Source organism: Gallinula chloropus (genome assembly GCF_964237585.1).
Source record: "Gallinula chloropus genome assembly, chromosome: 8".
Lineage (NCBI taxonomy): Eukaryota > Metazoa > Chordata > Aves > Gruiformes > Rallidae > Gallinula > Gallinula chloropus.
Genome location: NC_140093.1, coordinates 2,424,108 through 2,451,952, shown reverse-complemented (window position 1 = coordinate 2,451,952; position 27,845 = coordinate 2,424,108). Strand labels below are relative to the sequence as shown.

Here is a 27,845-nt window from a genome sequence, read left to right as displayed (position 1 = left end):
TTTATAACTTCTTTTATAACTTTCAGTATTATGCAGTCACTTTATGAGTTATATCATGGAATCATTTCTTCAAGCCTTCCCTGCTTTATAGATGCCTGATTACTGTCATTGCTGTTTGCCTGGACTCCTTCCAGCTGATTTATTCCCGATTTGCAGTGCTCAAACTTGACAAACACCTCATCTCACAGGCTAGAATTTGGGGCTAATTTGTGCTAAGCCCATCGTCTCAAGGATTTGAAAAGCCCTACTCATTGTGTCAGAGACAATGTCAGCTTTTTGTACTGTGCTGGTACCCAGTATATAGATAAGAGGATGTCTAAGTTTCATCCAGAAACTTAGATATGATTTCTGGAAATTAGATTGATGAGATGGGACCAACAAACCTTGAGTTCTTGTACGTGGTAGCAAGACGGCAGGGATGCTTATGATAGCGTGGCAGCTCTGCCTTGCCATGTGAACAGGGAGAAACAGGCATTTCAGCTCTGTTATGGAGACAAGCAGAGTCAGTGTGAGACAGCCCTCTTTTCTTAAAATGCTGTTTTATTACACCCATCATGGAAAGAAAACATTCCCCAGGAACAGAAGCTTCCTGGTGAACTGAAGCAAGGGTTCTCTTCCCTCCTTTCCTGTAGCCCCCATAACTGGCAGAGAGGACTTGGGGTTGCCAGTGCTCAGTGGATCATCTTCAGCTGTTCAAAGAACTGTGTGTCTCCTAAAAACAGCACAGGCTTCCTCATGCCAACTGCAGGGCACATCATGTGGCTGCTTGGACAGTGATTGCTGGCTGTTGCAGGGCTGTTTCTCTTCCTACAGTGCTTGGTCAGCATTACTGGGCCTTGAAATGAGCTCACAGAAGTGAGCAAAAAGCTACAGCTCACATCAACCAAACATTTAAAGCGTTAATGTTTTCAGTATTTTTTCCCAGACTGATCTGATTAAAAAATCCCCTGCTTCTGCCTGTAAACCCTCTGACAACCTTACTGCAAGCAACTACACTCTGTTTTGAGAATGTCAAGGTTTAGGAGCAATTTCTCTGTATAGTTATATATTGCCATGGTCATATATGTTTATCTTGATGTGTCAAAGTTAGCAGTTTGCTTACATCAGGAGTACTATTTTCAGGTGAATTTTCCAGTTACTCCTGTTTGTTGTACTGTGGGTTTGGAGTGCAGAAATTGTTTTCCTCCTGGATGAAGCCAAGCAGGAAAATATGCTGCAGGAACTCACCTCCACACTTCCAGCTGTTGATGGGCGTTCAGTTTCCCTGGGTTAGAGCCTGGAGGAAAAATCCCATGTCGTGGATGGTGTTGATGTGAAGTGGTCAACACCAACTCTGCTGATGCAGAGCAGCATTTGCTGCTATGCCCATCACTTACCAAGCCATAGTTTGTGGAATTTAATGAATAATCCTGTGTTCATCAGTGTGAAGAGTGATTTCTTATGGGAATGATTGAAACACCTGATGCCATGTAAGAAAAACTCATGTGTGCCAGATCTGTAGTTTAATCTTTTCTGTTTATACATGTGCTTTATGAGTGCCTGCTGAAATAGCCACCACAAGTGCCATTAGGAAGCTATATATTTTTTTAATGTGTTTTGTGTTTTTTTTTTTTTAATTCTTGGCAGAAGTGTAAAATTTGGGGCCATTTATTTCAAGTTTGGAAGTGCTGTCAGTAGAAGTGGTCAGCAGGGTAAGACCTGTGCATGCAGAAATGAATTTGAAACCCTGACGAGCTTTTAATGGGATGCAGATGTTGCAGTGTACTGGTACAGTGTGTTCATTTCAGTATGCCATCATTTTCCAAATCACACTGACTTAGCAGAATGGGGAAATTTGGTAAAGTCGCCTGAGAAGATCAATTCTTACCACATGCCCTTGAGTTTCTTTAAAAGACTGCAGGTACAGAGCTGTGCAGGATCACACTGTGCTGCTAAATCTGTTCTCATTTAAGTCAATGGCAATGATCCTCCTGGCTGTTGAGGGAGCAGAAAGGTCACGGTGGCACTGTAAGTATCCCTTTCCAGCTGAGCCACCTGACCCACAGCATCAGCTCAAAGTGACCAGTGAATGGTGAAAAAAAAGCCCAAGGTATCTGTTGTGGGCATGTTGTGACTTTCTCAAAGGCTCCTTCTGGTAGTCTTTATGTAAATGATGTGAATCTGTTGCCATGTTGCATCATAGCAGGATTATTTTATGAAGAAACTCTGACTCAATTTCCTGGAGATAAGAGCAGGTTATCACTGCAAGAGATGGTTAACCCCACTTGGATACACAGGCAGGTTAAGGCATTAACATTAGTGCGTGATGTGAATTGAGTGTAAGACTTTGTTTAGTCAAGAGCAAAAGCAAGTAAAGCAAGCTTAGCATACTTCTACTTTGCTCAGAATAGACTTTCCTTTTTTAAAGCTAAGGAATTCTGCCAAACTGATGCCATCAGCTGATATGCAGTATTTTTCATATAGTTGTTTTCCTTCATCATTTTACTCCTTTTGGGATAGGTCTGTCACATCAGCTCCTTCATTCCCTTGTGTTTAATTTCCATGAACCATACATTATTACAATTGTGGTCCTCTAGAAGTGGGGCTATTTTTAAGACTTGGTGTGTTTAACTGTGATCAATAGACTGTAAAATATTAATGGAAACCACTCATTCACAGACTTAGCCTTCCTCAAAGAAGCTGGCAGTACAGTTGCTATGGATTACTTATCACAGTAACACCAAAAAAATGTGTGAAGTTCCTGTTCTCAAGCTTTTTTGGTGATTGAGTAATCAGGAAAGTAACACAATAAAGCTTTTCGATTTGAGATCAATAATAAAATTACAAACAGTTTTAATCTTATGTAAACCTTAGTTTTCTTCAGAGGAGAGACAGAAATAAAATATTTACCAATACTATCAGTCTTACAAGGTACTTTGTAGAAATACTGGCTGGACTTTCTGGGCTGAGATGAAGGATAGGCTTATTCTGGCACTTCTCATTAGCAAAAACAATCAATATTGTCCTTTTTTTAAGAAATGTTAGTATCTTTATCATGAACTACTCCCACTTCTTATTGTCATGCACCGTAAGCCTTATCTCTGGGGTTGAGCAAAGAGCAAAGGTAGCCTCATTTTGGAGTGAAACCCAGAGATAAAACAGCAAGGAGGTTTCTAAAAGGCTTCACTTGATTGTAATCTAATTATAGGGATATTTAACTGTTACTACTCACAAGCATGACTGCTGCATTGGAAATTGTTGGGCTTCTTTTGTGTTTGGGTGGGTGGGCAATTATTGGAGCTACTTTGCCGAATAATTATTGGAAAGTCTCCAGCATACACGGTAGTGTGATCACCACCTCTACGTTGTTTGAGAACCTGTGGAAGAGCTGTGCAGAAGACAGCACTGGAGTATCCAACTGCAGAGATTTTGACTCTATGCTTGCACTGCCTGGTATGTGACTTGCTTATATTGCTTTAAAATTTGCTTGGAAAAAAAGTAGAAAGGCTTTTGTTTTGGTGATCTGGTCATACTGGAAAATAAGTGGCCAAGAAGGACTTAGTGGGTTGAAGTAATAAAAAATTCTCTTAAGCAGCAGAATGTGTCAAGCACATTAGGCAAGGCTATAAAATAAGGTAAATTAAGTTGTTTGATCAAGCATTTATGGTAATAGGAATTTGAAATCTTGTGCAATCTCTTTTCTAGCATCTTGTGGGATGAATTAGTAGGAATGACTGTTTTAAAACACATCTTGTGACAGTTCCGTGTTTATTTGGAATTACTGTACAGGCCTTCTGTTGCAATGCTTGGTAGCTAGTGTATTCTACATGGAGTTTTTTCATCTAATAAGGTAAGAAATGCTATTTATAGCCAAGAAATGGTGGCAGTTTTGCATATTGAGACTGAATATTGTAGATCATGCAAGAAATACAGTATGTTATAACATTAAATTCTAAGTTATACAATATGTTATAAATTAATATACTTGTCAGGACTAGTTAATTGATTTCTTCTTGGATGTGGTTCTAAATACCAGGAAAGTTAGATATGCTGGCTCCTGTAGTCTAGTTCAGTCTTCAGCAGAACTGTAGATTGTCCTCAAATGCTCAGTCAAGGCAACGTCCTGTGGATACTAAGCATGTTTATAGGCAGTAAAGCTAGTTTCTATTAATCTTGAATAATTCAGTATGCAGATACTTATCCCAGAATGAAAAATGCCTTCCTACTTAGTTGAATCTTTGCTGGGAGGCAGCTAAACTAAATAGGTAGGAGTATACTCCTAATCAGAAGAGTATGTAATACAGGATTAGTGGGTACAGAGTATTACATTCACTTTCTCTCTTGGTCTGAAATGAGCCTGTGCTGTTGACCAGCTCTGACAGTAGCACAGCAATTCTCTGTAACTGTCTGTTTCTAGCATTTGGTGAATAAACTGTTCTTGTCACCTTTCAGTGTTATCTAACAATTGGATTTAAAATGCACGTGTGCCTTAAGAGGAGCATAAGCCTATTTCAACTTACAATGTCTGATGGAGTGTTTATCTGAGTGTGCATTTGGTTCATGTATAAACCCCTCCAAGGGCTGGCTCAGAACTCACCGCCACTGACTCTGGGCAGCATCTTGTCATTGATGTGTGTACGTGGGGTGTTGCCTCTGAGAGTGTCATAGAGCTCCCATGTGTGCAGGTGTGGGCAGCAAGGGCCACATCAGGTCAGCGTCTCGCTGCTGCTGAGAGAAAAAAGCCTGTTTTAAAGAAACTGGGGAAGGGGGAAGGCAGAAAAGAGCATTGTGAGTAGATGTGCAAAAGAGAAAGGCAGGCACATCACAGTGAGACTCCTGGAGAATGGATTTGGCAGGAAGGAAAAAATGGGGCCAGGCAGTAAGTAAATAAATGGACCAGGCTCTGAAAGTGAAGTTATGAAGATTGAAATTTGATCTGTTGAAGAGGTTACACTGTTGAGAAAATGGCAGTATATCTGAGGTGTATGGGCAGGGTGAAGGGGAAAAGAAAAGCAACTTGTGGAATTTTATAGAAAAAGAGGTTTTAGAAAGGATAACATAAAGAGAAATCAGTTACAAGACACTGAATTGTGGAAAAAGTTGAGAGGACAGCTGGGCAAACCGGGAAAGAGGAAGAAAGTGGAGTTGGTAGTGACAAGGACTGAGCAAACAGTGGACCTCCAATAAATGTGCAGATGTGAGCCAAGGCAGAGTGAAAATGATCATGGTCAGCTTAGGTGTGTTTCAAATTGCTGTGTACAAATTTCCCTCAAACTGCTGCAGCCAAAGGTACCAGGGATTGGCAGGAGGGGGGAAAAAACAACCCTAAGCACAGAAGTGTCTTTGTTACCTCTCATCGTAAGGACCGTAAAGATTTTCTGAGAAGGTTTCCTTATTGGCAGCTGAGCTGTGTGGTACACCCCTGGGTTTTGTCTTGTGTATGGGAAATACCAGACCTGATTCTTCTAAAGAGACTTCTGAGTTCAGCAATCCATTACCCCAAATCCCAAATGTTTGGAGTTAGGCCCTTTTTAAAAGGAATGTTGCATAAGGCTGAATTCACTATGTATAGCTATCACTAGTTATCTAGTTCAAATGCTTTTTAAACTCCCCCCCAGAGAGTTACATCTCACTCCACTATGAAGCTAGAGAGCTGGTGAGTGTGGAGGTGCGTGGGGGTGAGCAAGAGCTTGTATGTCAGCATCAACAGTGCGACTCTCCAGATGCAGTCCAGTTCAGAGCCTTTTGGTGTGTGGTCATGGTATTGTTTGGGTTGGGAAAAATCTTAAAGATCATCAAGTCCAGGAAACTTAGCAGCCAAGACCTGCCAGATGGGTGACACTGGGCATGTTTATCTCACAGCAAAGGTGCCAAAGTGCCACTTGACTTGGAACCTGCCAAATCCAAGGTGTCATTTTAGAGGAGCCCGAAGTCCCTGTCTGACCTTCCTGTTTAGGCTGATTTATGGTCTGGTCCCAGTTTTTGTGCAATTGATAACTAAATGGGAAGACCTGGTGATTAAGTGATGCAGAATCTTCAGCATATCAAATGCTGCAGCTCTCAGATCCACCCATCTCCCATTCATTAGCCCAGCTCAGAGTTTAAAGTGCACTGCTAACCCGAGCACTTTCTTTTGCCTCTCTTACTGGAAAGCTAGCACATTTTTTTCCCAGTTCCTCTGTAGTGCCAGAGCCCCAAACTCCTTGGCTGGGACCTGGAGTTCAGAGGTGTCCTGTGCTTTGTCCTGCAGGTGTAAGGAAGTCATCAGTACTCGTGACTCCTGAGCAGCAGACTTATTGCTGCTCCTGTAAATGACCATACATACTGCTACACATTTTCAGGGCTTCCTATAAAAGCCCCAAGGGGATTTACTGAGCCTGTAAAGTGGAACTGTAGTTCAGCCCTGGAATCTGACTGACAAAGACTAAACATCCTACAGTTTGGATACTTCTCTGCACCAAATAACAAAGTTGGACAAGATGCACTCATTACCGCTCCTATTAATTTTGTTGCTCCCTCTAATCACTGTATTTTTTTCAGCACACAATTAGTCTGATTTCTGTATGGGTCCTAATTTGTTCTCTTTTTTCCTGTCTTAGCTCATGTTCAGGCATGCCGTGCCTTGATGATTGCCTCCATCCTTTTGGGATTCATAGCTACAGTACTCTCACTGCTTGGTTTGAAGTGCACAAATGTTGGGTTGAGCGATGAAGATGGGAAAATCAAGTTTGCTGTCACGGGAGGATTTCTCTTCATTTTAGGAGGTAATGGGGAGTCTGAGATGAGAATGCTGCCAGTACTTTGCATTCCTTTCACATCTAGACTAAATGAAAGGAACACTTGTTCTTGATTTAAAGCTGTTACATTAAAGCAATCACTTACCTGTGTGCTTTTAAACCTTTTCCTGGTAGGTCTGTGCTCCATGGTGGCCGTTTCTTGGTACGCTGCGATGGTTACCGCTCAGTTTTTTGACCCCTTGTACGCTGGAACCAAGTAAGTTTATAGATCTGTCATACCAAACTCCATCATGGGTTAGGGACAGACAGCTGCACTAACCTCAGCTGCTCCAGAGTTTCAGAACTGGGATGGATCCCATTATCCAGACCTACAGGCAGGAGGAACAAACTGTTTTCAAGGAAACATTCCACTTTGGTGATGTGTGCTGGTGGTGGGGAGAGAGGAGAGGTCTCTTCCCAAGGGTTTAGTGAATGTGTGGGGAATGTCAACCCCACACCAAGGGGTTTCTGTACTGTGCTAACATTTTACTGTGGGACTCAATTAAGTGTACATCTCAATGCTAGGAAGAAGTAAACCTCTTAATTTCCTTTGGCATTTAGACCAAACGAGGTACAAAATTGTAGCTATGGCTAAAATGCAATGTCACGTGTCCAAGCAAATGAAAAGCTCTACAGAAACCAGCTTGAGCTGCACACTACTGACCTGCTGGTAACGTGGAAACATCACTGAAGTGTGCTGCTCCTCGTAAAGAAGGAATAAAAATAATTCACTACATGTTAACAGCTCAACATTTGTTTGCCATATGAATTAAAATTTGTTTGCCTTATGAACTAAAATGAGGCAGTTTGTGGGACTATCAGCTCACACAGTTGTTCACAAACAAGTTTTGAGGCATAAACGCCTTTCTTGTCTGATAGAAAAGCAAGTGTCTTCAAAACCAAGTGCCCGCTTATGGCACCTTATCTAGGCCAATAGATTTAGCAATGAGGAACAAGGGTGGAGCTGGCTGAGCCGCTCCTTCAGCGAGGGGGAAAAAGGGAGAGAGATACAACAGATAGTCTATGGAACATGACAGCACCGGTTTGGGGCCAAAGGGTACCTCTTACCTGCTTGGTAGGGGTACCTCTACCAAGTATATATATTTTTTTGTCATTAAACTATAAGCCTTTAGTTCCTAGGGTTGTATTTGAAGTATTATCAGTTTCCTCTTGAGGATCAGTTCGGGGAAATCAGAGGTGAAGTGCTTTGTTATGAATCAAAGTACTTTAACCAATTGCTTTGGATGCCTGTCAGTTTTTCTTGTGTTTTCAAACCAGCACTTAGGAAGAAATTGCACTTGCAAATACTTTTTGTGGGTTTATATCCCCTGGAAAGAATTATATGAAGGGTAATAAATATGTTAGAGGACCGAAACAACTGTTGATAAGGAATTTCAGTTAGTAGGATAGTTAAGAGTTTTATAGTTATCTGGTATAGCTTTGGGGCTTCGTATCAATGCATGTTAATCAGTTACTAAAGTGTTTGCATTCAGTAGCTAAAGGAATCTTTTTCTTTTTTTTTTTTTAAAAAAATCTGAACTTCATGTTTAAGACTATTGATTCACTAAGCAGTGCTTAGTGAACTAGCTTTGATCATTGATAAGCCAGACATGGTCTTGAGGAAGTTTGTGCTCCTTGGACTCTGCAAGACAAGCTTAAATTCAATTGCAAGCCAGTATTGATCTTCACTCCAAAGAAACTGGAAAAATCTGTTTTTTCAGATTGACCTTTTTTGGCTGGACTTCAGGGAAATAGGGAAGTTAACCTCTATAAACTTTGGAGGAATTTCTCATAGAGCTGTGAAGACAACTAAGTCTCCTGGAGACTCCTCCTATGTACTTTCCTTTGCTATGATGTCTACAGCATTCCTGCCTATAGGTAGCTATAGGTAGTATAGATGACTGCATGTACTGGGCAAGACTCTTCAGTATTCTTCCATCAATTTCCACCTCTGGTTATTTGGAGGGTTTTTTTGGTGTTGTTTGTTTGGTTTGTTGTTTTTTTTTGGTGAGAATTATAATCTCTTTGTTCTGTGTTTGGAAAGTGCCTAAAACAGTGGAGATCTTGTGGCTCCTGCCAGGCCTCACCGGGCTTGATCATGTCTAGTTCTTGGGTCAGACTCATTATCTGTGAATTTCCTGGGCTGGACTTGGGGCTTTCCTGAAGGGTGTAGTTTTGTAGGGTAAAACAGGGGGCTATTCTTTTTTAACCCAGGGATGTGCACACATGTATTTCAGCTTTATAACTGCATGGAGCACTGAGAATTTTGAGGGTGTTTAAGCTACTTGTAGTTGATCTAGTGCCATGTCTGTAGAAAAGTGACTCCCATGGTTAGCCCTGTCTCCTGACACAGACAGTGAGGTCCGAATCGGTCTATTTCAGAAAGTTACTTCAGTAGCACAGCTACTATAAGGACAAAATAAGTGTTGTGGACTGCACAGAAGGAATATTATTATCATTTATCACCCACAGTTTGTTAAATATATTCAAGTATTTATTGCTACTTATCTTTATGTTGCATAGTACTTTCTGTTCTGTCAGTGATTTGCAGAGTACTTAACTGTGCATGTAAGAGTTTTACTGAACAGCCACAAACCTGTATCTGTTCTCCTCCCTTATCTGGTGAAGTACCTTCCAATTAGCTGGTTTCCACGCAGGACAGGATTTGTTTGTTTGCATGATGTGTGCATCTTCCAGCTCCCAGTGGCTTTACGATCCTGGTATATGCTGGTTCCATAAAACCTTTTCTGTTTCAGGTATGAACTAGGAGAAGCTCTGTACTTGGGCTGGGCTGGATCTGTTCTGTATATGCTTGGTGGGATCTTACTGACCTGCTCGTGCAAAGGAAAGAAAAAACAGGATTACAGGTAATCTTGGATGTGTCAGTTTAAAGAGCAACTGTCAATTATGTACCATTTTCTACTGGGATGCTATAGTCTCCCTCACCCCTGGTGTAAATTTCTAGTACAAACAGGAAATGTCACCTGTTAATGCAGTGCTATGGCATGACATCCCCTGCGGTGCCGGGGGATGCTGTGGACTTGTTGCCATCAGTGGTCACCTCTAAGTAGTGTTTGGTAATTCTGGGTACTGCTGATGGTTCTAAGGTGCAGTGAAAGAGCAAACTATCTGTCACTAAAGGAAAAGTAAATCACAGACTATAGTGTGTTATAATCAGGTAACATTCTCTACTTCTAAAACACTACAAGCCATTTAATTTGCAGAAAGTATAATGGCATTTCCCACCCAAAACATATTCAGTTGTGCATATGGTTTTGCTGCTAATCAGATCAGACAAGGAGAGATTTCTGGCCACACTAGTTAACCTTGGCTGGATTTCACACACACACACCCACACACACACACCCACCCCTCACGATGTTAAATTATTCACACATACAGAAGGTAAAAACCCTGCAGCTTGCACAAAGACATTAAGGTCCAGATTCTCTTCTGCTTGAGCAAGTTGTACCCAGAAACATTCTGGATGCCTGAGACGGCTGTGCTGCCAAAGAGCCCATCTCTTCCCCCTTAGCTACAGGGCTGACCAGAACAATAGGCCTCTCATTTCTGCACCTTTGTGAAGTACCTGCTATCTGTGGGTGGGATGCAGGCCAGATGAGTAACTCCCTAGCTATCTGAGGCTGTGGGTCTGTGTAATACCTATTATTTTGTATCTTTTTTTAATTTACAGTTGCAACAAATATGCCTATTCAGCAGGCCAGGCAGCTCACCAGCCACGCATTTACACCAGAAACTCTGAGACAGTCATAAGCAACAAGGAGTACGTCTAAACTCGTCCTGCACATCGCCTGCAACGCTAATAGGTTCTGAACTGAAATAAAGAAGTGAACTGGTTCCAGGCTGCAATCTTTCATCTTAATTCGGAGCAGCAGGAGGAAGAGGTACTCAGTGTAAACAGCAATGGGTTTTCCCAGGAATGGGTTTTTCAAATGTAAATAGGTTTCTGCAGAAAATGCTGGGGTGTGAAATCCTGCGGCTTGAAGGTTTTTCTGCACGCTGAGAAGCCCGGTAAAATTTAACCACGGAGTGCTGGTGTATCTTGACAATCAAGAGCAACTGTTTCTATTTCAGCTGACTCAAAACACGCGGAACTGATATGCTGAGCTGGCTGCAAGTTACTCTGCGTCACGGCTGGAAATGTGTTTTCATTAATGTTTAGCTTCCTACTTTTGTTTAGCAGCTTTAGCTTTTGATAGGAAATAAACTTTATTCCAGAGACTGGTTGAAACAGATTGGTTTTGATGAGCTTTATCCCGGCTGTTGCTCAGGATGTAGCCTGTGTGCTGTGGGCTCAAAGTCTCATGTTATACTCAAAGTCATATTGTGTATGCTAGGCAAGATTTAGAAAAGATATGAAAAATACCCTCCCAACCACACACCTCCATATCTGCAGATGTGCAACAAATCTCTTGTTGGGGGTAATGCAGATACCAAAGATAAGCAATGCAGTATGAACCAAACACAGCTGGGAGTGAGAAAGTACCTGGTGTGAAAACTCCTTGTGATAACTCACAATAGACCCATTTTATTTAATTTTCATTCCTATGTTTTCAGCTTTTAAGATAATCCTGTTGTAACTTTGAGCAATCCTTAACTTTCAGAACCTCAGCTGCATCTGAATTGTCTAATTCTTGCAATTCCCCAGTGGCTTTATCCTCCATGGTTGTTCCATCATTAGAACTTCTGCCTTAAACCACTCTACTGCTGGGAACATCTGCTTGCCTTGCATAGGCACTTAGACAGATGATGATGATGCACTAACTTTGCTTTGTACTGATGCTCTGAGCAACAGGCAATGGAATTTCATGCTGCAGGTTCACAGGTGTCAAAACTTGTCCTTTTTACATTTAATGTATTAATACAGTTCAACAAAACACCTCACTGCCTCACTCTACTTCTAATGTCTAATGATAAATGTAATTGGAGCCTGATGTAGAAGCTTCCTGTAGCTTCCTTGATACCCCAACAGATTTCACAGGGCAACCTGCAAGCAGCCTTAGCAGAAATGAGTTAGCATGTTGCTTGCATGCAGAAACAGCTGACCTTGTAAACTGCTGCTTCAAGGCACCAGTCAGGCATTGGCAGATCATGCTAGGCTTAGTAAAAGTAAAGCTAAAAGGTGTTAGGGTTACTTCTAGGTTTCCAGTATCCACTATCAACTACTGGTCTTAAAATCATTCCTTTAGCATTTTGGAGACTAATTTCAAGAGCTGAAAAGGCACTTAACTGATGTGGCAGGAGCTGAACCGCTTACCATCCTCTGTGCATTCTGTCCTCTGGAGTTATAGATAATTCTGTGACAGTATTTTGGTTTAGCTGAACAAAAGGAAAACGTGGAACTCAAGCAGAGACTAAGCAGTTCCAGTGCTGCCTTCCCACCAACGCATGCGGCAGTTTGTGAACGTGAGTTATGTCCCAGTAAGTGAGAGAGAAGTTCAGACTTCCTCAGTCTGCCATCAGGTCTTGTAGTGATGTCACTGGGAAGTTTAATTAAAAGCTAAGACTAAAATCCCTGTGTTGTAACTCATCCTTTCATTCCATAGGCTGTTACTGTATTGTCATTCAGGGGAAAATAAATGCCAAATGTATGCTGCCTTTGTCTGGTTTACTTACAGTCCTTCCAGCCATTTCCTGTTTCTGCTCATTGGCCCCAGGCCCCTGCACAGCGATGGTGACGCTCCCAATGGATGTGATGAACCACCAGCTCAGTTTGGGGAGTGAGCAATTTTATGTATAGATGCTACAGGAGGGGATTAGTTTGTTTTTAAATCTACAGCAAGCTGCTTAACTCGTTAAACCTCTTCAGATACCTCTTTAGATTTGAAGTCCTGTGCTCACCAGCTCGGACTGCTTTGGGATCTGCAAATCGTCTTCGTATCTCTGCAGCTGAGCCCAAAATCCTGCATTGGGTTCTGCCATGGGTCTGGCAGTCTTCACAATCTAGGGAGAAGGAGAGACATTGTAGAAGCCTGGACACAAGTATCATGCAAATGCATTTCTATTTTCCTGTTAGGACTTTATAGGAGATTTACTTGGGTTTTGATTTGGCTATGGAATGATAAAGAGGTATTTTGGTGAGCTGGCCTGACTCTGTGCATGCTGAGACCACTGGGCAGCTGGTCCCAGTTATAGGATGGATGGGCAAGGCATGGAAAGGAGCTGTTGGATCTGCTGGAAATGGGAATGGCTCTCATGAAGCATGCTGACACTGCACACACTTAAAATAGCACAGAACTTGCTCGTGTATCTGCATGCCTCTGGTACTGAGCAAAAGGGCTACCTCAATTAGAGCCCTCAGTGCTACACCTCCCAAAGGGGTGGGGACCAGAAGCACAGAGGCTGTGAGTGGCATCTGTGAATGAGCTTCCTGAGACCGTGGCGCTTGTAGCCAGCCAGTCCCCATGAGTGAGCAGGCCCCACACATGGGGGGGGCTCTGTGTGTGTCTGTGTGTGTGTACACACGCTGTGTTGGTTGCTGCCTCGAGCTGTCACAGTGGTGATGAGCCTGAGTCCTGCCACAGTGCTGCGCGCACTCGCACCCACTTCACTCGCGCACTTCGTGGCTCGCGCTGCCTTTAACGGCACTCCCCAGGACTGTGCAAGCCACAGGGAGGAACAGCCACAAACCAACCTGCTGCTTCGCATATTTCCTAACGGCGCTTCAACCCTAAATGCATTTTTAATTGCACTTCCCCTAGCACCCTCACTCTGCGTGCTGCATTCGCCTGAGCCGGGGAGGGTGTGTTAAAAAAACTACAGTGGCATTTTGGTTCAAACTGTGCCTATCGCTGTAACCAACAGGGAGAGCAGAGAGACAATCAGACAGGAAATCATCATTACTCACGATAAGCATTGCACTTCTTACCCCAAAGACGGCCAGATACAACGCTGGGTGTAAGTACAGTACCTCGAAGGCATCCTGGAGCCGGAGCTTTGCGTGTCTCATCAGATAGGCCGTGCAAATGGCAGCTGAGCGGCTGCGGCCGTTTTTGCAGTACACTAGGCACTTCCCGCCGCTCCTCACAGCCGCGTCGATGGCGTCGCCGCACTGCTCGAAGTAGCGGTACAGGTCTTCGGCTGGATCGTCGAACACGGGCACGCGGATGCCCCGGACCCGCTGGAGGCTGGGGAACGGCTGCTGCCTGGTGACATTCACGCAGAAGGTGACTCCCTCACGCGTGAGCAGCTCCTCGCTGCAGGCTGCCCTGGCGTTGCTGAGGAACAGCGAGGGGGTGACCTTGCAGAGCTGGAGCATCACCAGCCAAGGCCGCAGCCGCAGCAGCACGGTCACAGAGCTCCCGGATCGCTGCCTCGGTGCAGTGGGACACCAGGGGGAGGTGGTTGGGGGGGTTGGGGAGGGGTGTTGTGGGTGTTCGGGGTGTGGGTTGCCCCCCCCAGGCAATGTGTCCAGGCTGCGCTGGGCTGTGCTATATTTATCCCCCTGGAAATTCTTGGGCATAAAAGCTTCAGCTGGGTCCTAGTGCCCGCTGGCTCCTGAGCGCTGCCGGAGCCCACACAGGGGCTGTAAAGCAAGAGGCTTTGTACAGCCCCTGCAGCTACAGCAGCGTCTTACAGGGAGCTAAAACCTCTGCAACTCGGGGGGTGGGGGGGCTGCTGCTGGGGTCAGCCGCGGTGCAGTACTGATCTGCTCACCTCCAGCTCACTGAGTTGCCCCTCACCTGCAACACAGAAAATGATTTACTAGGCTAATTAGATATGGCAGTACTAATCTTTCTGGACTTCAGTAAAACAGCCGGTGTGGTGCCGGGGCAGAGTATCTTACGTGTGAGTGTGCAGCCACGCGCTTGAGCTGTGACGAATGGCTGGGGATGGGGCCAAGGGCCTGGCCAGGGGAATGTCACATCAGCTGGTGTGGGGCTGTGCTGCAGGGCTGGCTGCAGGTACCAGCTGCTTCCTGACACGGAGCATCCGGCTGTGCTTCTTGAACTTTTTTTTTATAGCTGTGACGCAGAAAGGAGCCTGTGAGTGATACTGGCTGCTGATGCAAAGAGGGACCTGGCCTGTCAGAGCAGCAGGGCAGGGACAAGTAGGACCAGTGTGAGACGTGATTTCAGCCAGGCCAGTGAGCCTGAGGGGTTTTCAGCAACTGGGATATGCACCCCAGCTCTGGTCCAGGAGACCCCTGTGTGTCACTAGCCCAGAGCAGCGCTGCTGTCATATTAACACCAGGAAATGCCACTGCTGCAGCACCTGGGATGCTCACTACCAGCTATGGATGTTTGCTGGATACTTGCCTGCAGAGGACTTGAGGAAGTTCTTTCTTCTGTCTATGCTGCATTTATCTGCGTAGAAATTTGTGCACGTGCTGCCTAAATATCTGTAACTGCAGGACATGAAACTGAAGAAATACCTACTCACTCCAGGGTATCGCTGCGTTTATTAAATTTAAGTGATTTTTGCTTCCAGGCAGATAGATACACTTCGACTAGATTCCAGTTACCAAGACACTTCCGACGCGTTACCGTGACTCCTGCATTCACCCACCGATGAAGCACAAACCCTTCTGCTGCATCAGTTCAGTCTCTGGCCCGTGCTGGCGATGGGACAGCCACGCCGCTGCGGCGGCCTTGCCGCGCTCCTTGCTACCCCTACCAACTGCGCTAGTGCACGCCAAGGTACATACTGAGCCCGCTGCTTTGTAGCGCCAGACGCCGAAGGGATTTCTCATTCCTTGCGCTCTTACACCACGACTTTCTGTGCACCCCTGTGAGAAGGAGCCTGCTGAACACACATGGCTGTGGTCAGGTTCACCTCGCCTCCCCCTCACAGTGCATTCATGCAGCCCCAGCAGCTGTTACACAGGGTTGGAGGGCACTGCCCCATTACAAGCTGGTTTTGTGCTGAAAGCAACTTCCCTTCCTTGGCACTCCTGGCCTGGCCTTAGCTAAGAAAAACAGAACTCCAAACTCAGCTTGCATGGAGAAGAACAAAAAAACCCTGCCCTGTAAATAGAGATTTAAGTCTCCAGCCTTTTTATTTATACAAGGATTCAAAGAACATATTTCAACTTTAGATAAACAGTGCAAGAGAGTTACAAGTACCTTGGTAACAGAAAGAAAGAGATAACTGTCCAGCTATGCCAGTAAGTGAAATAATTCTTACCCCTGCAGGTAGAATGCATCTGTTTAAAGCAAAGGTGGGCTTCAGATATTTTTGCTACACCTTAGCCCCTACCAAGCCCACCAGAAAACAACAGGCAGTTTGTCATTTGTAAATTATAAGTACTCTCAAAGCCTTTTGAGACCCTCGCCCTTCGTTAAAAGATACACGTTATGGCACAAGAGAGCAGGCTGAAAGACAGAGACACTTGGAACCCTCCTGGTTCTGCTTTTCCCCTCCCTAGGGACAGGGGTCCTTGTTCATATTTTTGCCCAGCCTGCTAACCCTGCTGCATCCCTGTGAAGTAGGAGTCCTTGTCAAACCAAAACACCATGACTCCCTGTCTCGGTAACGTCAAAGCCAATGTTGCACCCCCCACCCATCTCCAGCCACCCCCAGCCCCAGAGCTCCCCACTCTTGTAACCACCCCACAGCCCCTGCCGTGCCCGCAGCCCTCAGCCCAGCCCCCCATGGGGCTGGGGAGTTTGTCCCAATCTTTTGAGCAAGTGGCAGCCCGGGAAACGCCATTTAGGAGCAGTGAAAGGCCTCAGGCTGTGCGCCAGCCCGAGCGCAGGCCCCAGGCTTGCCTGGACCAGGGCTGGCTTCAGCCTGTTGAGCCGTGCCAGCATCTGCCCAGCTGCCAGGTAACTATGGTTTGCTTTAGGTTGGCTTTAGTTTAGAGCGATACCAATATGCTGGGGGGACTGGGCCATTTTGGGTCCCCAGCGGCAGGTGGCATGGCCAACTGCAGTCGTGGGCCATTGGAATGCAACAGCTCAGGGCAAAAACTGCTTTGGGGCAATGGAGAGAGCAGGAAAACTGAATAACCAGGAGCCACCTGAGCACCCAGGGACTGACAAAGAGCAGCAGCTTAGGCAGACCGTGTGAAGAGCCACACACCACAAAGCCTGTGGCCATGGGCCCGAGGAGGGAGGGAGCAGCAACACGCCCATCACACGCCTCCAGTTGAGAGGCCGAAGCTCTGGGCACTGCCCTTCACTGGCAGCCCCCAGCCAGCTCCCCTGCCCTGACCCCCGCTTGGCTCCGGAGGCCTGAAGTGGTCGCCTCAGCACCCTGGGGTGGGGGCTCAGCCCCAGCCAAAGTGGGAAGCACTGGGAAGCTTTGCTCTGATGTAATGGTTTTTACTGTATCCTTGGGGCTCTGCATTACTAATTTGGACTGTCAGGGTTTATTACTGTAACAACAGGGCTGATAATTTGGGCTACTAAATTGCTAAAATATTAACTGGACAATGAGAAAATTCCTGCCTTCCCACTTAAGAGGTTGCCCTTGGGGCCCCTAAGAAGCTTTTGAGGGCAACAGGCTGATGGCAAACGGCAACTGCGCAGAAATGGAAAGGACAAGGACTTTCCTCCCAACCTCTCATCCTGCGAAGCAGAACACTGACCTCAGCACTCATGTGTTGGAACTCCAGTCCAGACCAACCATTCTTTGAAGAGGGTACAACGTTTTAATGCCCCCTCCCTGCCCTTCGCTATGGACCTATGGTTTCTGCAGGATGGGTTGTGGGGATTTCTGGAATGGAGGCTGAAACCTGTATTGGCAATTCTGTTTGGAACTCTTTAGAGCAGTACAAGCACTGTGGAACTTCCTGTATTTCTAGAAGTAAATAAATCCATGTAAATCTATGACTTGTATTTATCCACTCCTGGGTTCTGATGGGTCTAGTGGCACTGACTGTCCTTTAGCCAACATTCAGCACTCTGGCTTTCATCTCAGAAACCCTACCAGGCTAGATCAGTTCTGGCCTCACAAGAAGGCGAGTACAAGGCAGAAAGAACACCAAGCAAGTCACACGAGTCACTGTGAGCTGGAGAAGCCCGTCAAAGCTGGCCTAAAGTCTCTGCTGAGCCCCAGGCACTGGCACCATCGTTACCCAACCACAGGGACGGCAGGTGACAAGCTCCCTCATGTTCCCCTCTTCCCTTAAATTGCACACTCTAAAAACTGCTAATATTAAAAATGGGGTTTTCTTTTTTCCCTTAGAAACCAGCTGAGCCCCAACGCTGTAGCATCTGCTCAGTCCAAAGACACGTCTCCTCTGGCAGCAGGAGAACCGCTCTGACCAGTGCTGCGCAGACCAGTGAAGCAGGAGGCGGGTACAGTTCTGCCCTCCCCAACACATCTGAAACGCAAACCCAACCCCGCATGGATGAAGCCCAACCTCTGGGCGTGCTCCTGGCCCCACCGGTCACAGTGGCTGTGTGGTATCTATCACATCTGCTAATCCTACTTCTCTGGCTGGTGCATGCCATACCCATCGGGTACCGAAGCCTTCTGGAAGGCCCAAAGCACACAGCCCTACAAGCACAGACACTCCTACAGCTACGTGAGGATATTTATACCTTTCCCTGACCGCCCCCAGTCTCAAACCCCAGCACAGGGTTTGTCCCACCAAACATTTCGGGGTTGGGGCAGCCGCCCGCGGGACCCAGAGGTTGGTGTGTGGTGGGATGGGGCGGCAGGTGTGAGCCTGGCCCTTCCCTGAGCTGAAACAGAGCTGCTGGCAGCAGGTGTCTGACCAGCTGTCTCACCCGTCCCTGCAGGTGTGTGGGAGGATGGGGAAGGGACAGGGAAAACAGGAATTAATTTAAAAACCTACAGTGCGACAGGAAGAAACACCAAAAGAAAAGATATCCCAAACTAAATGTGTCCCATCCTCACTGCCCCCTCCCCTCCCTGGCAGGCGCTCCCTTGAGTCAGCCTGTGGGCAGAGACCCTGCCCAGAGCTACTCACCGCTAGACCCCCTGCCCTGAGGCAGCTGCCTGGGGGGGATAACCCCCACACATGCCCCCCATGAGCCCTCACAACCAGCCACAATGCTCCAGTTAGTAACAAGTCCCTGGTCTGCCTTATTCCAAAAAAAGAAAAGGGATTTCCCATCCCTGGCTGGGGCCAGAGGAGGTGGCAGCACATCTGTCTGTCAGAGGAGAATCCCACAGCAGATTTTCCTCTCTCTGTTACCTACACCGGTACTGCACTGCAGGTACAAATTGGACCATTGTTACTTGGGTAAAAAATGGCTTTCCAACTAGCATGCAAAGAAAAAATACCCCAACCCTAACCCCTAACACTCATTCCCAGTCACTCAGATGTAGGAGACCTACATTTTGAACCGCCATCAGCTGCGAGCTCCCGGTAAAGGAACCCACTTTGTGACCTTTCCAAAGAAAAAAAAAAGGGAGTTCTGTGGTTTTGGGTCTAACAGCCGCAGCCAAACTGTTTCAGTTCAACCCACCAAACCTGCTCCCGTTCCTACACACGCTGTGGAAGTGCAGGGCCATCCCTGCCTGCCTAGGACGCACAGAGGAAAAACCCCAAAGAGCCCCCGAACGCAGCACTGGGGCAGCGCTGACGATCCCGGTCTCTCTGCGGGGTCTCAGCACCGTCGTGCTTTCGGCAGCTGTAGGGCGAGCAGCGCTCCGGCCAGCGGCTGGGCAACAGGATCAGGACAATTGCATATTCCACTGGAGGCAGCAGAAGAGCTGCCTGCGGAGGGGCCGGCCAGTCTCCCCGAGGGTCTCCCCGGAGGCCCCCCAGCGAAGGCTTGTTTCAGCCCCGAGAGCCAGTTCGTGGCAATAACAAAAGTAAAACAATGAGGTACGGAAAGAAGGGCCCAGCACTGGGGAAGAGACCAAGAAAGAAGAAAACAGCTCGAGCACTGCCAGAAATAGCAAACAACTGAAACCTTTTTCTCCTCCCTCTTTTTTTTCTTTTTTTTTTTTTTCCTTTTTTTCCCTTTTTTTCTTTTTTGCCAAGGTGAATTAAATATGTCCTTTTCTTGGTTGGTTGGTTGGTTTTGGCAAAGTGAAGCCCTCGGCCGCAGTCTCTTTCCTGGCTGTGCTAGCGACTTACCGCCACAAGTGCTGCGCAGCGATGAAAGCCGCCCAAAGGAAGAGGAGGAAGGCAGAAGGCAAAGATCTGCTGCTGGCCCCATTGACGCCGTGTCCCGACTGCTTAGGAATTGCATGTGTTTCTGGCTGCCTGGTGCTGGGGCTTTTGGAAAGTCTTTTGCCACAGACGTCATCAGGACAGCTGTCGCCGCTCCCAGAGCCGCTCATGTCATCACCTGCACAGAGACAAACATGGCGTGAGCCCCTGACTGCCTTCCTTATGCTGGGCGATGTCCCTGCCTTCCCCCTGCTGCTGCCCAGGGAGCTCCAGGCCAGGCACCTCCTGCTCTCTGCACCCCCACTATGGGATGCAAACCCACATCTGATGTCCAGCTGACTTTAACCACCAGCAGCTGCAGCAGCTGGAAGCCTCTGGAGCATGTGGGAGCAGTGGCCCCATCAGCAAGGCTGGGCTGGGACCAGAGAGGGCACCCAAGGTTTCATGGATTCAGGGAATTGCAGGGGTGGGAAGGAACCTCCAGAGAGCGAGTCCAACCCCCTAGGTTACCTAGGACAGGTTGCACAGGTTTCAGTAAAGCACTGAGAGCTGCACAGCCCCCAACCACCCCCCACAAATTGGCTGTGCTCCACCAGACCCTCTGCAGCCCTGAGCTGAAAGCCTGGTGGCCACCAGCCCTCTCTGCCATCAGGGCCCAGCCGCGGGGTCTGCTCAGCTCCCCCCTTGCCTGCCCTGGACCCCCCGAGTTCTGCTAAACTCACTCACTTGCATCTTGGAAATCCACATCGTTCCCGATGTTCGCGTTGCCCAGCCGGTTTGTCATGATCTTTAGCTGCATGATTTGCTGGCGAATGGTCATATCTGGCTTGGTGATGTCCACCTCCACCTCTGGGTTGTTAATCTGATTAGCTAAGCCATCCCCCATCACTTCAGGCAGGTAACTGTGTAGGAAGGCAACAGGTTTTAGAAGTCTCCCCCCAACTGGGGTTTCAGTGCTCGATGCTCCAACACACAGCAAAAAGACAACAGGCTGGCTGGTCCCCGGTACCATTTTCTCAGGAGACAAAACTTTTCTGCAGACAGGGCCAGACTTTGTGTCTCAGTCTGAACACGTGGGGCTGGCTGAGATGATGTGCAAGCGCTTCTTATCAAACTCCCCCTTTCTCACCCCAGAACGGAGCTATCCCGGCACCTGGAGCCCCTCCATACCTGCCCTTGGTCATCCCGTTCCAACACTTGTCGTCTGCTGCTGCGCTGGCCGTTACTTTCTTGCTGCACAGGCTGCCGGGCAGGGTGATCCAGTAAGTCTTGAGCGCTGTCAGATTCCCTTTGGCATCTAACACCTGGACACAAAGAGGATGCTCAGGACAGCTCTGGGGCACCCCCGGGCTGTGCTGCCCAGGCTCCCAGGGCTCGGGAAGGGAGCTCCAGAGGCAAATTCACTGTCCTGGTTTTGGCTGGAACAGAGTTAATGCTGAAACCAGGACACTCACCAGCATCTCCAGTGCTTGGGCAGAGGATTTTGCTTCCAGCGCCACCTTTCCCCGCCTTTTCTTGTCCTCACTGCTGGAGCCTTTTGTGCTGACTTTAGGATTACCACAGCCTTGGAAAACCTGAAAAACAATCCAAACTTTCTACCTCATGTTTTGATACTATTTACTTCCTTATTACTCCACAGTTACAGGTTGTTTTTTTCCCCTTCTCAAGTATGCTTATCTTTCCTACCTGCAAGATCTCAGAGTTTCTGGCCAGGTTACTCGTGTGCCAGGGCGTGTTCTCAGCACACTGTAACTGGCTTTCATTACCACCACCAAACAAAATGTTCAGTACTAACACAACATTAGCAGGTGTTTTCAGATGAATCACCAAGGTGGACATCAAATTATTTCTAGCAATTTGATCCATCCCTATTATAACTGAAAAATAAACTTCTGGGAAGAACAAGGTAGGAGTTGCTCATGCTCATGACACCAGTGGTGTTGGCTTCTTTGCAGATGATGCCATGTTTTCCCACATTATGGCCTTGCTTTTGAGGACAACCTCAGTCTCACCTAACAAGGGAAGAAAGAATATGGCCACTCATACCAGAAAAGAAACCTCAGCAAGCCCTTGGATGCATGCTGCTGTTAACACGCTGACGTGTGCCTGTGATTGCCTGCTTGACTAAGCTATACTTCTGGCCATTCCTATCTCCAAGACCCAGTTCAGATCTGTTCCACTCCTTTCATCTGCACCTCTGCCTGAACAGTGGGGTAGCTGCAGGACTTGGGGAATGTCTGGGCAAAAAGCAGAAGTCCTGGAGCGCTGTTTCTGCTCCCAAAGCTTCTTCTGCCTGCAGCTACAGACTGCATGTGGTTAAGTGGATAAATGTACTAAACAGAGAAGACCAGTAGAAGAGACCTTCATTATATACTTCTTGGAAGAAAGGTGAGCATCAGGAGAGCCTGGTTTATACTCCCCAGATGGACTGCCAGACTGCAACTCTGTCCCACGGATTCATACTGATAGCTCAGAGTTTCCAAGGCAGGTCAAAGCAGCTGCCTCCTGTCAGCAGGGACTGTGTGCTTCCCATACATGCCTCAGCTCAGGCAAAATACTTCAGGGCTCTTCAGACACAGAGGTACCTGACAGCACCCCACCATGTCTCCCACAGCCAGCACACACATAGCCCACCCTGCGTGTCTGAAGGAGGCTGGCTGGATGCAGCAGGGAGGAATAACTGGGAACACTTGGGAAGGTTTCTGCCTGCATAAGACAGGTGGTTTCCCCACCATTAAAAGGTGGGCATCTGATCTCTCCCATCTTTCACCTCCTTTAGGTCGGTTGAACAGTGAGCACAAAACCCCACCTGACCCTGGCAGCTGCCCACAGTGAGCCCTCAGCAGGCCCAGGCACACACTCTTACCTTGGCTGTGATTGAATCTTTGTTTTCTTGCAGGTTAGAGATCGCTTCGGCGATCCTCATGTGAATGGTTCCTATGACAGTGTCAACGTTGTATGGTCCATCGATCCGATCAGCCACTACTGTCAGGGAATCTAGGATGACAAGACAGAGACATCTCTCATCAGACTCTGCAGAGTTAAGGATCACACTCACACCACGTGGGATAAGTTGTTTGCTTCCCTGGCAGTGAAGGAGGGAGGAAAGGAGTCGTCATTCTCATCTTGACCTCTGGAACGACAACGTATGACCAGCCAGGGAAATGTGGGGTTGTAAAGGCAGAGGAGCAGACCAAAATGCCAACAACTGAACTAGTGAGCAGGACAGGGAGCGACTGAGGGGTGTCTCTTGCTCTCAGCTCCTCTTATCTTGGAAAGCTCTGCTGCCCAAGTGCTCTTGCCTGGCCTGGAAGCTCCAGCCTGGATGGATGCTCAAGGACCACGCTTGGCTTACAAAAGCATTACCAGCCTCTGCCTACCTCTGGAGATGTTTCTCAGCACTCCAGCTGGCTCTGAAGCAAGGACTGCCTTTATGCTTGCAGGGCTGGGGAACATCACTGCAGAGGAGGCTGACATCCTCAGTGTCCCGTGACAATTATGTAGGATCTCAGGACAGGGCCACAACTGAGTTTGGACATCAAAAATGGGATCTTAACCAGGTCTGCCTTTGCCAGTCACTAACTGTAACTCTGAAAGTCACTGCTATGCTGCTGCTGCCTCAGTTTCCCACCACTTGTGCTTTAGTGGGCTGGAGGCCAGGCCATGTATAGGCTTCACCAGCCTTAGGGACTTGTCACTCAGTTACGTATGACCTCAGCCAGCTGCAGCGTGGTCTGCGTCCCCCACAGCATGCCAAGCACTTCCTGGCAGGTCAAGGGACCTGTTGGAGCACTGGGGTGGCCCATGCTCATCTGCAACAGGAAGTGCTTCATGTTCCCATGGGCTCGCCATGTGGAAGACAAGTGTGATGGCTTCATGTTGTCTCTTCTCTAAACAAAGAGGGTCAAACCCCAGGGTCTAGGCTGGAGGTCTGTACCATTCCTAAATGGAGCTGTTCATTAGGAATGATTAATTCTTCTGTCCCATATCCTGACACCTCACCCACCAGCCTGGCAGGAGACCGTCACAGCAGATGGTGTGATGCTGCAGAGAAGCTTCTTCAGCATGAGTCTGTACTCCTGACATTATTCATGAGCAATGAAACCACCAGGTGAATTGTACCAGCAGTTCAACAGAATCAAACACATCCTTCAACCTGTGTGTCGAAAGTGAATGTGTGTGTGAGACCCGTGACACCGCTTTCAAGGACCCATGCTTATCTTTGAGCCGCACAGCAAGTTTCCCTTGAGCAGGAATCCAGCCAGCTGGGTGTAACCAGGGACTGCTACCATGCCAAACCTGTCAGGGAGTACGGTGTTCAGTCCTGTGCCTGGGCAGAAAGACCCCAGTGAGTGCCATGGGGTCTAGGTGAGGTTTGTGTAGAGCCACTAGGTCCTCAGAGGAGGTATCACATCTGTAACGAAGGCCTGATCCCGCGCCCGCTGCTGTCAGTTTAACAGCACACCCAACACCCACAGACACGCTCTCCCTGCTGCTACGGGACTGATGTTCAGACCCTGACAGTGACCAAGCCAGGCAAGGACTACAAGAGAGACAGCAGAAACCCACAGAAGACACCAGATCATGCTCACAGTGCTCACAGTCCAAAAGCAGGGCCAGCCGGTGGGCAGTGAGGGCACAAATCAGCTAGAAAAACAACTGAGAGGGCCCAAACCTCAGCTGGCCTGCAGCGTGAGCTACAAAATACTCTTTGCTCAGGTCCATGATACTGGATTTATCAACCTGTAAAGTCATGGCTTGGAAACGTTCTGTATTTATTTCCAGCATGGGGAACAAAGGTTTGACTGGGTATCTTGAGCAAGAATGGAAACAAGGGCCATGCTTTCTAAGTGAAGGTTCTCACCCGCAACGCAGGCCTAGGGCAGTGTGGGTTCCTGAAGCTAACTGGGTCGTACAAGGGCACAACGCTTCTTAGCGTTCTGGGAAACAGCATCTCCTCAAAATTAAGGAGCTTGCAGTTCAACTCTGCTGCTACTCGGGGGTTGCAATGTCATCTTTGAGATTCTATTTCCCAGATAATTTTAGCTTGTAGAGGCACTATTGCTGAGATACAGACATTTAACAAAAAGGCTGCACCCCCAAATTAGTGATAAATTATGTCTGAACCACTCACTATAAAAATCTCCCTTAATTTGACCTGCCCCAAAGCTGTCAAATTGAAAGCATAGGTCTGTGATTAGCGTAACAAACTCCTCTCCAGCTACACAGAAGGGTGAGGAATGGACAGTGCCAGTGACCTGCTACCTCTGACTCGAAGTCTTGCTCCAGTCCTTGATCAAATTGTGTGACCCCTGACACTGAAATGTCCAATTGCAATTTGAAAGAAGCTACTAGCCATCACCCCTTGACAAGAACGGCACCCCTTGGGGAAGAGGAAGCGGGAATAAGCGCAAAACGCACTCGGAATTGCCTCCCTGTCAATCAAGCAGAGCTGTACCATGACCTTTCAGGAGACAGGCAGTGACAGGTAGCACTTGGCTCACTGCGGTCAGAAAGGCCAAGGCACCACCAAAACCCTGTTGTAAGCCCTCTGGGAAGGGAATATACCTCCTGCCCTTTCACCGTGGCCTCCCAAGCCGCTCTCACGGGGAGAGCTTCCAATTAGCTGCAGTAAGTCGGCACCCGGTTCGTTAGCCCCTCGCACGAGGCAGGCAGCTGGCCAACGAGCAAGGGCACCGGCCGCCGTGCGCGTCTCAGCAGCCCTGAGGGGCAGACAACAGTCCTCGAGCTCCAGCGGGACGTTCATGGTTAACACCACCAGACACCACCCCTGAGCCAGCCCGTAGGCCTGCAGCTGCCCTGTGAGCTGGCAGCCGTGCTGCCTGGGCAGCTGGAGCCAAGGCAAGGGAAAAGGCCGAGCCCAAATCTCATCTCCCCGGTGTCTGCCTTCAAACATCAAAGCTCCCTCAAGTCTTGGATCACTTCAGGTCTAAATGTCCAGCCTGGGAGACAAAGAGGAGCTTGTTGGGTGATGCTCTGTGGGTGTAAGGAGGAATGAAAGCTTTAGCTTTGCAAACAACCTCCTCTGATGGGGTACATGGGGAGAGGACATGCACTGCAACACAAACACCATTTTCCAAACACAGACCCTCACCAGCCTTGAACCACATCCATCAGCTCCTCAAGCCACTCTCAGCAGTAGTTCACATTTAAACCAGGAGCCACAGGGTCTAGCAAAACAGCTGAGTGCCTCATGAGGTCTTCTTAAAAGAGACACCTGGGTATGCCTGAATCTGATCAGGCACAGCAGAATTTCCTTCTGAAATGCCTGGCTGAAGTTCTCTGGCCTGTGTTGCACGGGAGATCAGACCATGCAACCACAGCACTGTTTATGGCTTTAGGCTCCATGAAACAGACATCTCTGTACACACAGAACCCACTGTGAGACCCACCATCTCAGCTGAGTGACGACACGAAACTGAGGTGAGCTCTTATTTAAAATACAAGTCTAATTTTCCCATTTCCCGGTGATGTCTGCGACTTCTCCATCTCCATGTATTTAAGACACCTCTTCCCATTCAGAAGCGCTTCTGATCCCTTTGCTCTCCACCCATGTAAATGGTTCATGGTTAGTTTCTAGGCTACCCCCCAGGGAGGGGTGCAAGTGCTGCTGCTGTGCTCTCACATGTGCTCTGGTACAGATGAGGTGGCAGCTCTGACAGCATAGAGGTGACAGGGTCTGTCTGTCCTTAAGCTTCAACGCTTGGGAAGGACAGAAGGATTACTTAGATGCAACATGTGGGCAAGCCCAGTGGAGCACAGGTGAGGTGAAAGCTCTTTAAGCCCTTGTTAGCTGTCCTTTCCAATGGCTTTAAACCCAGCAAAACATCCTGCAATGGTTTCTAGGTGTCAGATCATGGACAGAGAAACTGTGGTGGGAAACAACCTCTGACAGTCCCTTCTGTAGTTGTCAAACACTGCCTCAGAAGAGTTCAAAATGTGCTATGAGAAGCAGCCGTGCTGCAGCAGAGGAAGGTCATCTTACCCATGAGGTACTTCCACTCAGTGTTGAGGTCTGCTTGGTTGGCCAGACAGCCCTTCACGACGTTCAGGCAGTAGTTGTTGCACGGCTTCACGCTGGACATGCCCCGGCAGTGCGGGCAGTACATCAGCTTCATGATGGCACGAGTGCACTCGTGGCTGAGAGATACCTGGGGGAGACAGAGCAGTCAGACACGCAGGCAGGTGGGGGAGCCCTGGCACCATGGGCAAACATGCCCTCTTCCCTAGGGTGAGGGAGCTCAGTGTGAAAGGAAAGGCAGCACGGCTCCCTGGGCAAGTTGCTTCCCCTCTCACTGCCCCTTCTGCAACCTCTGCTTTTGGGATGGGACCTCCGAGGCAGCTGCTATTGTCTTGGGCTGTGTTTGCACTGGGAGGACTGGGAAAAACCCACACGTGAGCTCCTTTCCCCTTCCAGCCAGGTCTGATCCACATGGTGTGGCCACAAGGACGGCTGGTGCAGCACACGGGCTGCAACTGTGTGACCCTGATATGTACCATGCCCCCAGGCCTCTGCCATCAGTGCCACTGCTGTGCCCTGTCTACAGGGAGGGTTTGCTGTCACTGCCGGGCACGCACAGGTGTCCCAACACAAAGCACATCACTGGCTTTCCACAGGGGATGTGCAGCGGGGGCCTGGGCATGGAAAGTTCTCAGCTGGCATCTTTGGAAAGGAAGGCGGTGCTGGGGGAAGACTTGAACGATTCCAGAAATACAGGCAATTGAGAGCACTCGACACGGGGAAGCGATTGCTCTCCAAAAGCACTCCAGGAGCTGCAGGCAGCCAGCAAAGTGGGCCAACACATGCCGTGCCGGTGGCTCACAGGCACTGCGTGCGCAGCTGATGCTTTGCAGAGGTGACTCTGGAGGTGGCTTTGCCATCTTCAACTAAACCACCCTGGTCCCACAAGCAGAGAGCCAGCGCAGGGGCAGATCCCAGAGAGTGGGGCAGCAGCACGCCAAAGCCCTCCCAGACCGCATCAGCCAGGGGACAGTCATCCCTCTCCGGCTGC

At 48.1% G+C, this 27,845-nt stretch overlaps 3 protein-coding genes across 5 annotated transcripts in view; 1 reads left to right on the top strand and 2 right to left on the bottom strand.

Moving 5' to 3' along the window:
* Positions 1–3,131: 3,131 nt before the first annotated feature.
* Positions 3,132–11,009, top strand: LOC311194328 (claudin-15-like). Its single transcript, XM_084267412.1, has 5 exons — positions 3,132–3,432; positions 6,579–6,743; positions 6,891–6,972; positions 9,512–9,622; positions 10,450–11,009. Exons 1-5 carry the CDS (start codon positions 3,216–3,218, stop codon positions 10,547–10,549), a joined length of 675 nt encoding a protein of 224 aa, XP_084123538.1. The 5' UTR covers positions 3,132–3,215; the 3' UTR covers positions 10,550–11,009.
* Positions 3,975–14,079, bottom strand: DUSP28 (dual specificity phosphatase 28). 3 transcript variants are annotated; one of them, XM_084267409.1, is made up of 5 exons: positions 13,687–14,079; positions 12,590–12,719; positions 9,352–9,586; positions 6,862–6,962; positions 3,975–4,704 (listed from the first exon to the last, which is right to left on the bottom strand). In XM_084267409.1, exons 1-2 carry the CDS (start codon positions 14,032–14,034, stop codon positions 12,594–12,596), a joined length of 474 nt encoding a protein of 157 aa, XP_084123535.1. In that variant the 5' UTR covers positions 14,035–14,079; the 3' UTR covers positions 3,975–4,704; positions 6,862–6,962; positions 9,352–9,586; positions 12,590–12,593. The 3 variants fall into 3 exon arrangements, with proteins under 3 accessions (XP_084123535.1, XP_084123534.1, XP_084123536.1); XM_084267408.1 differs by having other exon boundaries at positions 6,862–7,084; positions 9,387–9,586; XM_084267410.1 differs by having other exon boundaries at positions 3,997–4,111.
* A 5,529-nt stretch (positions 14,080–19,608) lies between these two features.
* Positions 19,609–27,845, bottom strand: part of GPC1 (glypican 1) — a 190,616-nt gene continuing 182,379 nt past the window's right edge. Inside the window, exons 4-9 of the mRNA XM_084267168.1 lie at positions 26,819–26,984; positions 22,679–22,809; positions 21,267–21,386; positions 20,983–21,116; positions 20,539–20,714; positions 19,609–19,990 (exon numbers count right to left, since the gene is read on the bottom strand). Of these exons, the coding sequence (XP_084123294.1) occupies positions 19,773–19,990; positions 20,539–20,714; positions 20,983–21,116; positions 21,267–21,386; positions 22,679–22,809; positions 26,819–26,984 (945 nt within the window). The 3' untranslated portion in view covers positions 19,609–19,772. The remainder of the gene's footprint in view (positions 19,991–20,538; positions 20,715–20,982; positions 21,117–21,266; positions 21,387–22,678; positions 22,810–26,818; positions 26,985–27,845) is intronic.